This window comes from Neoarthrinium moseri (genome assembly GCF_022829205.1).
Source record: "Neoarthrinium moseri strain CBS 164.80 chromosome Unknown scaffold9_Wmoseri_CBS_16480, whole genome shotgun sequence".
In the NCBI taxonomy this organism is placed as follows: domain Eukaryota; kingdom Fungi; phylum Ascomycota; class Sordariomycetes; order Amphisphaeriales; family Apiosporaceae; genus Neoarthrinium; species Neoarthrinium moseri.
The window spans coordinates 310,101-326,714 of record NW_026055123.1 but is presented as its reverse complement, the minus strand read 5'-3'; the positions used below and the strand labels follow the sequence as shown (position 1 = coordinate 326,714).

Below are 16,614 nucleotides of genomic sequence, written 5' to 3'. Positions count from 1 at the left end.
GGACAGTATTGCTATCGCTCATTGGAGCCACTCAACCGGACCAGCGAGTAGCTCAAAAGATTTGGGCGATACGACGGCCAGTCATGAATGAGAAAGTGTTGGTGACTAGTCGCACGGAGCCTCTGATAACGGAATGTGAAGCCGACGGAGTCTTAGAATTCCCGCTAAAGTTACTTGCACCACAAGGTAGTGCAACAACCCATCCAGGTAATGGAAGCTGTGTTCACTGTTTGGCAACTCTTCAAAACATAGAAATGAAGCAGTTAGACTGATTACAAATTGACCTAAAACACTCTTAGAGGGCAATCGGCACATCGGCACTACGACTTATGAAGCAATCATGTACTGAGATTGGTGTCGGTCCATTACCGTACTGGGATGCAAACGCTGGGTTGAGTTACTTCCAAAGGTTCCTTCCAAAATTTATTAAACTTCCCCGTCAGTCTCGGCGAACCCATGTCGATTTGCTGAAGAATTCAAGCGCTGCTTGGCAGCCCAAAGGGTATAGCCCCATAACCGGACTTTTATCATCCCCACACCTTGACGTAACGGGCACCTCAATGTAACGGCGGCCTGCACAGCGGTCTTGGCACAATCCTGCAGCTAATAGAGTTACTGATAAGCCACAATCGCTTCAATAACCGTGAGGTGAGATGGCCGAGCGGTCTAAGGCGCTGCACTCAAGTGTGTCCACTTGCGACCCCAAGGGTTGAATAATTGCAGTCTAGTAATAGGCGGGGGTTCGAATCCCCCTCTCATCAATAGCATCGATTATTCGAATTCGATCATGAGTTTGATTTCCGATTTTTTGGGGGGTAAATTTTTTCTGTTTTTATTCCCCGGGTGTTACGACCTACTTACTCACTCACTATAGCTCCGGTCTGGCGCAGAAATCATTGGTCCATTTTTGTTTCGTTGGTATTGGGGCTATAATTCTCAAGACCCTACAATTTATCAATGGGGTGCAGTGCGCGCGTATGCAAGTTATGCCGAAGTCTGGGCACTGTGGTTACCCAGTGGACCGGCCGTGGCTGCAGTGCAGAAGCCACAGCCACCCCTTGAAGCCCAGAAACACGCTCGGTGCAACCTTCCCGTATCAGTTGCATGTATGATGTGACTTATTCGTAACTGACCTATCGTAAACAACCAATTTAATGTGTTGGAAATGAGAGAGCTTCCCTAGCGGCTAGACTCTGTGGCAGCGCGGCAGTTTGCGCCAGCCAACATCTTAGGGTCAGTCCTGCTGGTGAGCATCCTTCCGTACGACGGCAGGCAAGCATGGTTATTATAGTCATGCCGGACAGATGAATCACAAAGGCTAACCACGTCCCACGACATTTATAGATAGCACTTCTATCAACTCACATTATACGTGAACTAACGTAGACCGCCAGATAGCCTAGATTGCGAGTCGGAGGAGCTGGATATGTGTCCACAAGGCCATTAAAAGACATCAACAGTAAACATTCATGGTGTATCAGCTGCGATCTTCCATAATCCACACTCGCGATTAAAATCTGGCCCAGCAGATCGGGAATGTGCTAATGCATGGAACGGCAGGGTTGAACATTTTTGGCTCCCTGCTCCATGTAAGTGGACCAGCTAGAACTGGTACGGTTCGCCAACCCTGCAGAGGTACATTTTACAAACGTACCTCCGGGAATTATCTGTTCGCCTCTATGGCAACTCTGGGGTCAGAAGGTAAGAAGAAAAATTCTCCGGGGCTAGCTGTGAATAACGCACGATGACGAGCTTCTTATCCCTGTACACCTTAAGGCAGGGCCAGGCTATGCCAGGTCATGCCAATAACTAAGTGCTCCCTTGATATGGTAGACCTAAAATGATCATAGCCAATGGGCCTGCTAGTCCGGTTTATCCATTCTTCACCATGGGCAGTCGCTCTCAGTATTCGATACCTCACAGTTTGACATATCGCATGTCTTCCTGGTGACACGTCTGCGCTGATACATCGGCTGAGGACACAACTTTGGGAGATTCTTTTTCAAGCGCAACTGCAGGTAGGATTTTGTCTACGTATCACCATAAGTTCCAGTTCTAGTTTCGCAATTCCCGCGTCTTCGTTGTACATAGCCCCACCCTTGCTGTGAACACAGGCCGACGCATCATCCGATGCTGAGCGCTGTAGTCTGGGTGGCCAGGCTTTGTAATGAAGCAAACAGTGGCGAAGTGATCCAGTACGAGTCTTTCCCTTTCAGCGGTAAAACAGGTGGCTTCCAGGACTGCGAGCTCAGGCAACTAGCAACACCCCGAACCCAAGCAGCCAACGATATTCTCGCCACTCGTTCCAACGGCAAGACAGCCTTGTAGAGCAAAGTGTTCGACACCAGGAAAAATACCAGGAGGGTCCCCTGATAAGGGAGACCCGTCGGTAGGGGTTGTATCCACTGGGCGGGCTCTGAGGGTAAACGGATACTGATCCGCTCAGTTTAAAGGATACCATCGACAACTGTCCATCTTGGGGGCCACTGTCCTGCAAGGAACTGTCGCCCTCGCCTCTTTTGCGATCTCCCATGTGAGCCAGAACTGACCAGAATGACTGGAACAGAAGCTCGAAGAGTACATTGGAGGATAGTACAATCTCACATTCAGGGGGGACAAGTCCTCCGCACGTAAGGAGTTCCAAAGCCTGTCATCCATCACACAGTCCAGGGATATTTGGTATAGATCACATCATGGAGTACCCATTCCCGATGATGATCAGCTACTTCCAAGGGATGATCGTTGCTTGGGCGGTTCCATGAAATGTCCCTTTGTGCAATCAATTTGTAATCCTCTCTAAAGGGGAAATGTTACGAGCGAATCCGTGACTGATGACATCCCTCGCGTTTTCTGTGCATGTTGGTCGTATGCAGCCAATTTCGTAAATGGCAAACGCTGTGTGCTTCTGTTGGCAGCGCGGTGCATGCTCCTGGAACCCACGAAGGTCTCGTCAGGCCTTTGTGGGAAAAGCGGACGGAGCAAGATTCCCGCACTGGTGGAGTCTATGCTCATCTGCTCCGCATTACACTCCAAGCAAGGCCAACCGTTTCTACCAGGACTTGGACTAAGGGCAGGCATTGAGAGATCAGACAGGACTTGTTAGAGCTGGGCGTTGAGAACCAGGCTCATCTACCTATCTGGAAAGCGGGCTTTGATGACCACGAGAGAGTGGCTATCTGGTGGCTGCTTCCCTACTCCAAGTCACTCAATGCTCGAGAATTTTGGCTGTGAGAGATCGAACACGAGGAGAATACTAGTATATGAGCAGATAAGAAGCGTAAGAGCAATTTACAGAATTTTGCCTCCATCAACCAGATACCAGCCATGTCTAAACCACTCTGCAACCTTCGCATACCAACTCTAATTACAGCTCGACCCTACACCGTTTCTCCTGCATCAAAATGCAATCCTCGGCCATGGCTGATTCCTGCAGGACCATGCGGCCTGCAGCGTTTCTTGAGACCAGGCAAGACGTATTAAGACTTGTTGCGAGCCATCATGTCGCCGCTTCTCCCCGGTCTCTTGTGTCACTCCGACTACGATAGCGACTATGATAGTGGTAGCCCTTCGTCCCCGTCACAACTGCGGAGAGACGGCTACGAACTTGATGCAGCCAACACGCTACCCCTAGAACAGATCTTTTTCCATGAGTCCCAATACCCTTCCTTTCGCAGCGCGATAACAATTACAACAACAACGACTACCTCTATCGATACACCTTCCTCGAGATGGCGCCGCATCCGGACATCGCTGCAGCGACCGAGAAGAGAATCAATCACTGAGAAAAGAAGATACACAGCCTTGGAAAAGGAGAAGTGGGCGTCTGTCTCTTCCCTATCTTCCCAATACTCGCCAGATGGTATTGTATCAACTGGCGAGATTGATGTGGCACCCCAGACAACTCATGCCGTCGCATTGCGTGATCGATACAGAACAGAGTGCTCGCACTGCGGAATCGAGGCGGGATCTTCCATCAACGCCAGACGCGCGCGACCGAGCATCGAAGACATGCCGCACAAGTCCTCGGGATGGCATACGCAGGATACTTGGAAGTGTCTTGAGCTGCCATCCGTAGCGGATGCTGAGACCGAGGGCTCGTTCTTCCGAGGCTGTCGCTGCCCGTACCCTCTGTCTAGTTGCGCCAGCAGAAGGACACTCGAAACCGCAGACACATCACGATCAGTCAAGCGCCGCAGAAGCGTATACGTCGAGAAGCTGCGGTGCCGGCAGAGTTGCCAGGACATAGAATTGCCGTGCTGGCGGGCAGTTCCGGTGAGGGAGTCGGAGACCTCAGAGGAAGAGAAGATGTTGGAACAGAACAACGGCGGGAAACAGCAGTCCGAAGGGATTGCATCCCACGAAATGGTGAAGAAAATGTTGATGGGAATTCTGAGGGTGTTACGCTTCAGTATGAGGCCATCTACCGCCAAGGTCGAGTGAGCCCCCTGTGATACCATGAGACATGAGAGACACTGTGGTCAACATCACCAAGGCCAAAGGCCAAGTTGATGAGTGAGGCACATTGTGCTGTATGACGAATATAGGGGAGTACAGAGTTTCATTGTCGATGGCCCGGATAAGCAGCCATCTCTGAATGCGACCGATAATCAGTCGCTGGCGAATGTCCGAAGTGGACATCATTACCAGATAGCTCAACCGGAACGTAATGGCTACCCAGCTCCTGAGGCTTCACGCCGTCTTGTGGTGACAACTCTGAATATACCGGTGTATGACCAGCTGACTGTGCATACCCGCCTTGCGTCGGCTGCCCATATTGTGCCATGGGCGCAGGCGCGGTGCTGTCGAGCTCTGGCGTTTGTCTCCTCTTCCTCGACCGCCACAGGAAGTAAGCCAGAATGCATATGATGATAACGGCTGCTGCCGCGCCCACGCCTATTCCGGCTGCCGCGCCCGACGAGAGACCGCTGCCAGGGCTTGAGCTCGGGCTCGGGTCCGTAGTGGCATTCCCTGAGCTGGTGGGTGCCGCCGAGGTTACCCCCGTCGCCGTGGCTGGCAGATCTTCCGGTTTGTGCACGAGCTGGAACAGGGGAGCAAACATCACATAACTCGCAATTGTTGTCGTCGAGGCTGGGTCGCCACTCGATGTCGGAGAGAGCGCCACGAAAGGCAGAGTTTTGAAAGCGTAGTTCACGGAACTATCACTCAGACACGTCCCAGTCAGAATGGACGTGGAAGACACCTTATTGATACATGTCTGAATACGACCACCACTGTCAAACGAACACTGATAGCCACTATCTGGGTGTTAGTTGAAAGCATGGCTGGCTGAGATGAGGGCACCTACGTCGGACAACAGCCTATCGCGGTTTCTGAAGAGATCAAGCCGAATTGAAAGTCGAACCCCCCGTCTTGCCCGATAGACTTGGAGCATGCCGTAACATAGTTACTGGGACAAACTATTCCCGGCGAGTAGAAGCCCCAACCGGCAAGTATCGTGGAGGAAGCGGGAGCACCTGGCGTTGTAGTCGGCCAACAGGAAGTGTCGTCTCTGACTACGGTGCCGCGGCACGACTGGGCTTGCCAGCCGTATCCCGACAATGCATCGCCCGCGATGATGTTGTTGCAGTAGCTCGGGGCTACAAAGGTGGTTGTAAGCGGGCCGAGATTGCTTCTGGTGTGCGTCGACGAGGATGCCCCGGTGCTGAGCGCAGTAGCGGTGGCCATTTTCCAGGAATTAATGCTTTGATGGACAGAGAACCAACAGCGGGAGCATGTACGGAAAGGAAAAGGAAGAGAGCGCGTCGCGATGGAAAGTTCTGCCTCACCCACGTCAGATTCCAGCCCCCGTAGGATTCATGGCGAGTGCGGATTTCGCAAATGAGCGGGCCTTGGCGAGACCAAATTGGTAGTCAGTCGTAGCACCTGACCTATTGAAAAGCCCTCCTCTACACACTGCATCTTGTACAAACGCTGGGGATAATTTTCTAGCCTTTCATTGGTTATGACGATCCTGGTGCTTACCTCAAGATAATCTAGGCTGAGAATGTCAGCAAACGATATCCTACTGCCCCTATGGGGAAAACCGCCCCCACTTTGAGCGCGGAGTAGAGAGATACAGCTGAATCTGGTCTTCAAAGTTATACTTGAATTCACGCCGAAATTCGCGAATCCGTTTTCTTCTTTGTAACACTGCTCTATTGTAATGTGGAGATTGAGGGGTTTCGGTACATGTACAGGCTCGCACAATTTGCAAGTTATCAACGCCACCGGAACAAAACTCGGCAAGGTGCAGGAAACTTCTGCTGGACTTTGAAATACAAATGCCTGCGTTTAATCGCTAGTGGAACCTGACAGTATAGGCAAATGATCATGGGCGGTGTCCAAGCTCGACTGCCTCTTCTGGGTGGCATTCACAAGCAGGTGTAGCATATGCCATTCGACCAACAATTTTGCCGTTGGCGACTGCAATTCCCACTCCATCGGGCAGAGTATCATCATATAAAAGACCTGGTATGCGATAGAGCCGCGCTTCTTGGGGCACCAGCTCTTCCCAGGCTGTGACCCGATACAAGAACAACCCGGCACAGGTCGTACATCTAACGGATGCGAGCCCTTCTTTCTTCTTGCCAAAGAACTCGGCATCGTCCCTTGCTGATTGCAATCTAGATGTATGGGAGGTCTTGTCGGGAAGTGCAAGTCCTAACAAGGCGATCAGTCTCTTCGACAATATCGCAAGTTCCCCATGGCTTTCACCCTTGGACGAGAAACTGTAACGCTCAAGCATTTCGCCTATCCGATCGAGATCATATGACACAGGAGATCCGACTTCTGCATCTGAGATCTCCCCTTGAGGAATGGGTAAGCCTTTGCGCGCCATATGGGGGAAGACACGATCAATGCCATCACAGAATAGCTGTGCTGACGGCCCATACATCTGTAGCATCCTGGAAGCCACGCGCTGGAAGACCGACTCGGAGCTTCCCCCGAAATCATAGTATTCGAAATCAACTACAATGCCAATCGTCTCCAACATCGGCCGAATGCTGTCCTGTTGAATGATGATACGGCTCCTGGCTAACTGATGGCAAGTGCCGAGGTCCCAAAGCCTTTCGGACATTGATGAATGGCCCCGGAGCCATGGCACACGTTGATCCGCTTGTTCACCGTCGGGAGGGATGAAAAGAAGTGGTGAGTAGTCACCAACAGTAAGCGCGTCCCAGGTCAGGTCCAAGAAAGACTGGAAAATGTCGTCTGACAGGATGGTCTTGATCTCCGTCTGGTTCTGCCCGAGGTCGAGCAGCCCACGCAGGGCGAAAAAGTAGTCATGGGGATCCCGACACTGCTTTTGACCAATAATGAAGATAGCCGCCCCAAGTGATCGATACTTGGGGTCTATGCGTTTCCACACTTCCATGTCATCCCAAGACACTCGCTTTTGCCACTGGAAACCCTTGGACTTGGCAATCTGGTTGAATCGGTCCTGGCCGAGTCTTTTGGCATACTTTCCAAGATTCGAGGCAGCCAGCGCTGAGAGATCCGCAGCGGAGGTATCGGATATATCAAAGTACTTGGAGAGAATGCTAACTTCCTGGCTTTGGATGTACTCGAGAGCAACCCACATCCGGTCAAACCAACGAGACTGAGTAACATGCGATATAGCTTCAACGAAGGTTGTATAGCTGTCAGGATCCTCAAGCTGTCTCAGGTGAAAAGAGTTACTGTCATCGAGGTGCATGATCATGAGCGCAGGGAACGCAAAGATTGTCGGAATCTGCAGTAAGAGCTGTCGCTGTATTTCATATTGCCATTGTGGAACACTTATATAATCATGCCAAACTTCAGTGGGCCCGAACTTCTTGGTCAAGGCCATGAGTGTTTGTATGGGCACCTGGTACGCCAATTGAGTTGCTCTTGCACCAGTGGCTTTCCCCATCTGCGCTGAAGAGACGGGCTGATGCCACACGTGGGATACGGGGATGTAGGTGAGCCTCCTTGCCTTGATACAGTTCATGTGTCGATTCATTACCCGGATTGGGTGAGGAGCGAGCGGGATCCGCGTGACATCGGCTGTGTCTCCGACGAGGTCTTCGGACTCCTCCAAGGTAAAAGTCCTGATGGGGGGATCATTGTCTTCCTTGTTGAAGCCGCGCTGGCAGACCATGCACGGGGAGTTCAGGCCATCTTTCCAGATGTGCGCGAGAAATTTGGACTGGGGGACCTGCTGCCTCTCGCCCCCAAGATGGATTATGATACGAGGCTCAGTCGACCTCACCTTGCCTTCTTCCGTAACGAGAACTTCCGGCTCGTGGTCATCGGATAGTAGAATGGGTGAACATGCGCGCTTGCCCGAGCTGCTCATGGTATCCTGTCTTTCCAGACGGGTACTCGAAGCTCTGGAGGCTTGGAGGTGGCCTCCATGGCCGGAGTCGGTTCTTCGGCGTTTGAAACAGAGCTCGACCTCATCTTGAGGTTGGGATGCATCCATTGGAGCACAGTACAGGGAAAGCGGGAGAGAAGCTGGAGATGTCTATTGGGGAGCTGGCCAATTGAGTTTGGGTGCTGCGCGCAGCTCCACACCAGCAGCTCCGGCTCAGCATAGCCGAATGGGGTCAATGTGGACGTCGGCATACAAGGAAGAGAGAGGGTCGTCGGTCAATGGGGGTTGGACACGGCGAGGCAAAAGAAAGAATTCAAAGAGGGCGAGGAATATGGACTCGATTGCAATTGGGCTTTGCCTGCTTGTACTCGAGCTTCATATTGTAGGGGACTGGCGCATGATTCAATGGCTAGCGCGAAGGGGAATTGGCTTTGAGCTCGAAAGATGAGTTGTGCTGGTCGTTGCTTGCTGCCGCTGGGAAGGACCGGAGACAGGCGAGCACGGTGTGTGGGTACCGTGTCTCACACGGTCGAGTGAAAAATCCACAAGGGGGCCTGGAGGGAGAGAGGAACGTCGTGCTGGCGGCTGCTATGCTTGGTTGGTTGTGAGCACCGAGGTCCAGCCCAGGCCAAGCTGCTGGCGAACTCCTTCGACCAGCGCTACTCGGTGGAAGCTGTTGCCTGCAATCTGACCCTCGCCGGACAAAGACCAGTTGGCACGGGCCACAGGTGTGAATTCCAATGCGATGAAAGCTGTAGTAGCTCTGCTTGGGCGTCCATGTCAAGCAAGAAAGGAACCCCGACATGAAAGCAGAGAGTCGGTGGTGGTTGGGGGGGGGGGACTGAAGGGAAACCTGAAGGGAAACCTGGAGGGAGACCGCTGCTGCGTCTAGTGCTACACAGTGTGTGTTCCATGTCGGGGGTCGCTGGCGCATGGGCCACCTCGCTGTCTGCCAGTGTGCGCAGTGTGCTCGGTGGCCGAGTGGCCCTCAATCTCACTAGAAGAGGAGCCGGAAGGAACATTTCGGGCTTAGCGGGTCACCTCGGGTCCACCTTTTCCCATTCCCCTTGGTGCTTCGTGAGAAACTTGCACTTCGCCTGGAAAAAGTCCCAATTCCAAACCCTCAAGACCATCCTACCCATCCCCCAATCTCCTCTCGCATCAATTGCAACTCCCCTTGCAATTGATTCTCCCTTCTCCCAGAGGATCATAGACACCTCTCTAATATGTTCCGCAACGCCCTCCGCCAGGCTCCGCGCGCCGTGAGCGCCCTCTCTGCGTCGGGCAGAGTGGTTGCCGTAAGTCGACCTCCTCCCGTCCCGTCACCCATCCACCATCCACCATCCACCATCCCATCCGCCGCGCCGCGCCCCCGACCGAGATGCATCGCGACGGCCCTCTCCCAAGCTCAATTGGGCTCCCGCGAGCATTTTGGGACCGTTTTGGGCGTCGTCGGAGCTGTCGTGGGCGCGCCGCCTGCTGTCCTCTTCTCCTCTGTCGGGGCTTCGGCTAACCTTGGCGCTTTGTTTTTTCGCAGGCTCGAAATGCCGCACCCGCCGCCTTCAACCTCCAGACCCGATCCTACGCCGACAAGGCCTCGCCCACCGAGGTCTCGTCCATCCTCGAGCAGAGAATCCGCGGCGTCTCTGAGGAGTCCAACCTGGCCGAGACTGGCCGTGTCCTCTCCGTCGGGTATGTCCAGTCCAGCTGCTGCTACGCACTACGCCAGTCCCAATGCATGGGTGGAGCCCGGAGTCGGGATTTTTCATGGGGTGCATCACAACAACATCAACGACGCACTCCAGCCTCAACAAGCGTGCACCTTCGCGCATCGAACCCCCTTTTTCGATCGCGCCCAGGAGCACCTTGTCGACGGTCCCAATGCACGGCGCTATTTTACCTCAATTGGTCTCAGTCCGCTAACTTGATCCCTACAGTGATGGTATCGCCCGTGTGCACGGTATGGCCAACGTCCAGGCCGAGGAGCTGGTCGAGTATGTGCATCGCATCCCCCCGGGCTTAGAGGACACCCCGAACTAATCCCCCATTGCAGGTTCGCCTCCGGTGTCAAGGGAATGTGCATGAACTTGGAAGCTGGCCAGGTCGGTGTTGTGTTGTTCGGTTCTGACCGTCTGGTCAAGGAGGGTGAGACCGTCAAGCGTACCGGAGAGATTGTAAGCCACCACCACCCCCTTGATGACAAGGACGCCTGCCTCTTCTCGAGCTCGCCGCTGACACACCCGTGACAGGTCGATGTCCCCGTCGGCCCCGAGATGTTGGGCCGTGTCGTCGACGCTCTGGGTAACCCCATTGATGGCAAGGGCCCCATCAACACCAAGGAGAAGCGCCGTGCTCAGCTCAAGGCCCCTGGTATCCTGCCCCGTCAGTCCGTCAACCAGCCCGTCCAGACCGGTCTCAAGTCCGTCGACGCCATGGTTCCCATTGGCCGTGGTCAGCGTGAGTTGATCATTGGTGACCGTCAGACTGGAAAGACTGCCGTTGCCCTGGACGCCATGCTCAACCAGAAGCGATGGAACAGCACCAACGACGAGACCAAGAAGCTCTACTGTGTCTACGTCGCCGTCGGTCAGAAGCGATCCACCGTCGCCCAGCTCGTCAAGACCCTGGAGGAGAACGACGCCATGAAGTACTCCATCGTCGTTGCCGCCACCGCCTCCGAGGCCGCTCCCCTGCAGTACATTGCCCCCTTCACCGGTTAGTAGTTGGACTCCCACTTCATCTTCCACTTGACTTGACACTCTTGGGACGCTTTATTAACTGGAAAAAAGGGGCCTCCATTGGTGAGTGGTTCCGTGACAATGGCAAGCACTCCCTGGTCATCTACGACGATCTGTCCAAGCAGGCCGTCGCCTACCGTCAGATGTCTCTGCTGCTCCGTCGTCCCCCTGGACGTGAGGCCTACCCCGGTGATGTCTTCTACCTGCACTCCCGTCTCCTGGAGCGTGCCGCCAAGATGAACAACAAGCTCGGCGGTGGTTCCATGACTGCCCTGCCCATCATCGAGACCCAGGGTGGTGATGTGTCTGCCTACATTCCCACCAACGTCATTTCCATCACCGACGGTCAGATCTTCTTGGAGTCCGAGCTGTTCTACAAGGGTATCCGACCTGCCATCAACGTCGGTCTGTCCGTCTCCCGTGTCGGTTCCGCTGCCCAGCTCAAGGCCATGAAGCAAGTCGCCGGTTCGCTCAAGCTCTTCTTGGCCCAGTACCGTGAGGTCGCTGCCTTCGCCCAGTTCGGTTCCGATTTGGATGCCGCCACCAAGCAGACCCTGTCCCGTGGTGAGCGTGTAAGTAATCCCCGCTGCGTATGTCGTTTACCAAGCTACGAAGATGGCTAATGTGTCTCGTCTCTACAGTTGACCGAGCTTCTGAAGCAGAAGCAGTACTCCCCCATGGCCGTCAACGAGATGGTTCCCCTCATCTTCGCTGGTGTCAACGGTTACCTGGACAACGTCCCCGTCAACAAGATCCTCCAGTGGGAGGCTGACATCCTGGCTCACCTCAAGACCAACGAGGCTGACCTGTTGGCCACCATCGACAAGGAGGGTGCTCTCAGCAAGGAGCTTGAGGGCAAGCTCCGTGACGTCGTCCAGAGCTTCACCAAGAGCTTCCTCTCATAAATGCGAAACCACTAGATAATGAGCAGTAGAGAAAGAGAAGAAGCGAGCGGAGGGGAAATCTGTCTATACCTGAGTCGTTTTGGTCGGACGTGTTTCTCTTAGAGGCGAGGCGTGTATGTCATCGGGTGCTGGAAAGTGAGGAAAGGGTTGGAATGGGGAAAGGTCTCCAGTTCAGCCATTGTAAAATAGAGCCAAAAACTCAAGAGCACTCGATTCCCTTTGTCTGTTAAATCATTTTGAAAGCCACCTCTCTGCTTCTTGCTGTACCGTGAGATGATCCTTTTCTGTACAACCTTCTGCGACTGCTGTTGATGTGGTTGTGTAGGACACTCTGCTCGACAATGGAGCTTGCAGCTCATGATGTCATGTTGATGGGAACCACTGGTGTGTGGACAGTCACGTCGGAATAAATGCTCCAGTTTACAGACATCAAACGCCTGCTGAATGACAAATATCAACGCATCACCAATCTCAATTGCTCAGTTTCGCTAATTTTCTTTCGAGATTCTGAGACACCTGACTGCCTTACGCTTGCGTGTACCTATCTCGATATTCAGCCGTGACGACCAGAGCAGCCCTCAAGGCCTCGGCCCTCTCGTATCATCCAATGAGTTCCGAATCCATAGAGATGTCGCCAGCTACTCGAGAAATCCTCGGCAAGGTGCGCCAGATGGTGCCGCCGATGTTGGAGAAGTTTCACAAAGGTGACAGCCTCACCCAGCTTACCCCGCCAGGAAGGACAGCTCGGCTAACGGGCATGCACAGGTCAACTGGGACGGGTGGCCGTCATCGGCGGCAGTGAGGACTACACGGGCGCTCCCTACTTCTCGGCCATGGCTAGCGCGAGGTTAGGATGTGATATGGTATGGCTACGAGTTCCCGGGGCCTTCGGTTCGCCGTCGGACCCTGCGCAACACCATGAGGCTGTCTGGACACGTCTGACGCATATCTAGTCCCATGTGATCTGCACGCCCGGCGCCGCGGCAGTCATCAAGACCTACTCGCCGAACCTGATGGTGCACCCTCTAATGCGGCAGTCGCCGGCGCACCCGACGGCGCCGACGGCCGGCAACGCGCCGCCGCCCTCGGCCGACGCGGACCCGGAGCAGATCTCCAAGGCCATCATCGACATGCTGGGCCGGCTGCACGTCCTGGTCGTGGGGCCGGGCCTGGGCCGCGACCCGCTCATGCACCAGACGCTGGCCCGGGTGCTGGCCGCGGCCCGCGAGCGCAAGATGCCTGTCGTCATGGACGCCGACGCCCTGGGCCTCGTCCAGAGCAACCCGGAGCTCGTCATCGGCTGGAAGGAGGTCGTGCTGACGCCCAACGTGGTCGAGTTCGGCCGCCTGCAGAAGGCGCTCAAGATCGAGCCCGGCTCCGGCAAGTCCGAGACGGCCCAGGTCGAGGCCCTGAGCAGGGCCCTCGGCGGCGTCGCCATCGTGCAGAAGGGCGGCAAGGACATGATCAGCAACGGCGACCACACCATGGTCGTCGACCTCGAGGGCGGCCTCAAGCGCAGCGGCGGCCAGGGCGACACCCTCACCGGCAGCATCGCGACGTTCCTGGGCTGGCGCCAGGCGTACCTCGACGGCCTGTGGGACCACGGCGGCAAGCTGGACGAGAAGGAGCTGCTGGGCTTGGCGGCGTTCGGCGGAGCGGCCATCACGAGGGTGAGTTTCCGCGTTCTCGTTCTCTGCGCGTTCTCTGGGAAAAGATATGCTAATTAGGCTAATGCGGTCAGGAAGCCTCACGGCAGGCCTTCAAGAAGAAGGGCCGCAGCCTACAGGCCAGCGATCTCACGGACGAGGTTTATGGTGCGTTCTTGACGTTGTTTGGGGAGGACGAGCCGGATGCCAAGCTATGACGATGGCCGGACGGGTGGTTCAAGAGATAGCAAGACGTAGATTCATCAAAACCTGGCCCATAAACCCAAGCCTATGGGTGTGGGTATAGGATCGTGCTGCTGCATGAATGAGGATCACTATGCTATGACGATATTCGCCTGCAAACTTCCCATACCCACGCCCAAAGTGAGGTTGGACGGGAGAATATACCATAGATACTCGGCTGGAACCAGATACAAGAGAATCACGCAATCCGTATAAGAGTAGCGTTGTCGCCAACGTCAATTAAGCTTGTACTATCTGCGCAGTATATTATGGACATGGACAGTACAGCTATTCGATTGTGAGGCATCAAACACGCCAGTCTCCTAACTTCATTGGATCAGTCACATCATCATGTCCATACCGTGTACGCGAAGAGCAGTCACATTAGGGAGGTTGGATTATTCCATGTTATACAGTTTCAGATGTCAGCGCTGCCCACTCCCATCGTACTGCGTCGTCTTATCTCTCCTGCATCATATATGAGCAAGATGACGGCCATTCCGCGTCTCTACCGCCGTACTGGAACCCGTTCCTGCGTCCCTGTGGGCCCCCTGACCCAGGCTGCGGTGATGCGCTGAGGGGCACGCGAAGAATGCTGCACCATCGAGACAGCAGTGCCATTGCACCGCATTCCCGGAGAAGCCCGTATGCAGCTGCAGGTGTTATGACGTTCAGCTGGGTTGACCGGGACACGAGAGAAGCCGCAACATGGCCGCTGTCTCTGGTCCCGGAAACTCTCGTCAAATCTTGCCACTCGCCTTCCCGATTCCAAAGAATGGCTTGACATTTCTAGAGTGGATAGGAGGACAACTGAACCTCTGTGAGGGGAAAGGGGGGACCTTTGAGATGATGCAACATGATCGAGTGGCAGACGGGTTGACTTCTTTTTTCTTAAGCGGCAAATACAGCTTGCATTGTGTATGATCCCGTCTGAAGTCTACAGGTTGAAATGTAGGACCTACATCCCGTCATGTGCGTATGGAGTGATCAGACGATAGCCCGCTGCTTCGGGATTGTGCATGCATTTTGCGGAGAGCGTCACGGCCAAGTAACGTACTTCGGCATGCGTCCAGCTCTGGGAAGTCGAAGAAAGTTTCTGATTGCAAGAACATCAGAATGACATACGTCTTGACAACCAGACAGGAAGTGACAAGTGTCTATAAAGTTCTGTCCCAGAGTGAGAGCACCACTGCCTCGTATACTACCACTGCGTACAAACGTATGCTGCGGCAGTCCCGCCTTCGCGGGCTCAGAAGCGGGTCGATATCAAGGGGATTATGGCGTAAAAGTCGCGGGCTCCAACACCTATCAGTCTGGCATCTAGAGGCCGAGGGAAATTCAAAAGTGCTGCGTGTCTTGTCACCATATGTGTGCTGTCCAGAAAAGGGGGACGTACGTATGCTAAGATAGCTCAAAACTTACTGTGTGTCTTGTGTCAAGCATACAAGTCCCTATATGTATGGAGTATGCCACTCTGCTTCACACTGCAGTCAAATGTGAGGTACCCGCTGCATCTATATGTCTGGCCATTGCATGCACGTACGTTCGCGGTGATCTAGCCATGGCAGCACGACCTCAATGGCAGTGCAACGCTCATCTTTTCAGCTGCCTCCAGAAGGGTTGGTCTTACATGGAGAGGTCGAAAGAGCGAAAGGCACAGGCCACTTGCCATGTAAGGGGGTTTGAAATTTTCTCCTCAGGCGTCGTGGATTGCGGCATACATATTCTGCTGGCCCAGAGCTCCGCCTTCAGACGGCGCGTGTGAAGTTAAGACAATGGCGAGATGCTTACGGAGTTTGTCGGGACGACGCAAGACAGGAGGTGACGCCGGGGGCCTGCATGCTGCATGCTCCCTGGTGTAATGCTGCCGCACGCGCGCACCGCAGTGCTGTCGAGGCTCGAGCTTGATGCATGTACTTGCCTTTGCGTCTTTGCGAACTTTCATCCCTGTAATTGTAGCCGTCCCACAATTGCGTCCGTGTGATGTAGAACAAGGGCCCAAGGGGGGAGCTCCCGTTGCAGATTATCGCATAGCAGATTGGCCTCGCTTCAGCAGGAGTACTATTGGCTCGACGGTACCTAATTCCGATGAACACACAGTAACAAGTCTACGCGTTGCGGTATGACCCGACGACACAACCTCTTAAGTCAAAGGGAGCCATCAGGATCATGATCTATGCCCACGATGTGGCTAGATTGAAAGAGGCCAATCATGACAAACTCGATACATTGTGCTGCGCTGCTTGTATATCATCTTCTGAGGCTGGTCCTCCAAGACGATCAGTCAGTTCTCGAGGAGGACTATTGGTGAATACACCCATGCAGATCTTATTTCGCTAGAACTTCTGTAGTATCATATCACCTGAACAAGATAGTGCCGCTTGATGTCGAATTAGCATTTTCTTCAGTCATACTCATCTCTACGTGGATCATATCTACTTAGATCTAGTGTTGCTTGTCATGTAGAGCCTCGAAAAGAAAACGTGTAGTTACGCAATGTCAGATAGGCCAAAGCAACTATGGTTAGAAATAGTACCCAACTTCTTCACAACCAGAACAATTTGGGCCCCGAATCCGAAAGCTGTAAAAGGTCGCTCGGCATCGAGTCCAATGGCACGATGTTCCGAGTCGGCAATCCAAGATCTTGGGGCAACATATGACCGTCAAGGGTTTTGGCAGGTCTTGGCGAGTCCAGATCACTACCAACGGGACCTCCGATGGATACTCACCCTTGTCGCTCGGTG

At 54.0% G+C, this 16,614-nt stretch overlaps 5 protein-coding genes across 5 annotated transcripts; 3 read left to right on the top strand and 2 right to left on the bottom strand.

Annotated features, from left to right (window-relative positions):
• Positions 1–3,498: 3,498 nt before the first annotated feature.
• JN550_003690 (uncharacterized protein) lies at positions 3,499–4,440 on the top strand (the record flags this gene model as incomplete). Its single annotated transcript, XM_049315122.1, has 1 exon — positions 3,499–4,440. One exon carries the CDS (start codon positions 3,499–3,501, stop codon positions 4,438–4,440), a length of 942 nt encoding a protein of 313 aa, XP_049174260.1.
• Positions 4,441–4,558: 118 nt separating this feature from the next.
• JN550_003689 (uncharacterized protein) lies at positions 4,559–5,685 on the bottom strand (the record flags this gene model as incomplete). Its single annotated transcript, XM_049315121.1, has 2 exons — positions 4,559–5,255; positions 5,306–5,685. 2 exons carry the CDS (start codon positions 5,683–5,685, stop codon positions 4,559–4,561), a joined length of 1,077 nt encoding a protein of 358 aa, XP_049174259.1.
• A 643-nt stretch (positions 5,686–6,328) lies between these two features.
• Positions 6,329–8,446, bottom strand: JN550_003688 (uncharacterized protein; the record flags this gene model as incomplete). The annotated part of the gene is made up of 1 exon (XM_049315120.1): positions 6,329–8,446. One exon carries the CDS (start codon positions 8,444–8,446, stop codon positions 6,329–6,331), a length of 2,118 nt encoding a protein of 705 aa, XP_049174258.1.
• Positions 8,447–9,564: 1,118 nt separating this feature from the next.
• Positions 9,565–11,981, top strand: JN550_003687 (uncharacterized protein; the record flags this gene model as incomplete). Its single annotated transcript, XM_049315119.1, has 7 exons — positions 9,565–9,636; positions 9,876–10,030; positions 10,276–10,332; positions 10,392–10,512; positions 10,588–11,053; positions 11,128–11,648; positions 11,718–11,981. 7 exons carry the CDS (start codon positions 9,565–9,567, stop codon positions 11,979–11,981), a joined length of 1,656 nt encoding a protein of 551 aa, XP_049174257.1.
• Positions 11,982–12,609: 628 nt separating this feature from the next.
• On the top strand, positions 12,610–13,845 carry JN550_003686 (uncharacterized protein; the record flags this gene model as incomplete). Its single annotated transcript, XM_049315118.1, has 4 exons — positions 12,610–12,685; positions 12,747–12,844; positions 12,935–13,651; positions 13,723–13,845. The coding sequence occupies 4 exons, from the start codon at positions 12,610–12,612 to the stop codon at positions 13,843–13,845; spliced, it is 1,014 nt and encodes a 337-aa protein (XP_049174256.1).
• Positions 13,846–16,614: the final 2,769 nt, after the last annotated feature.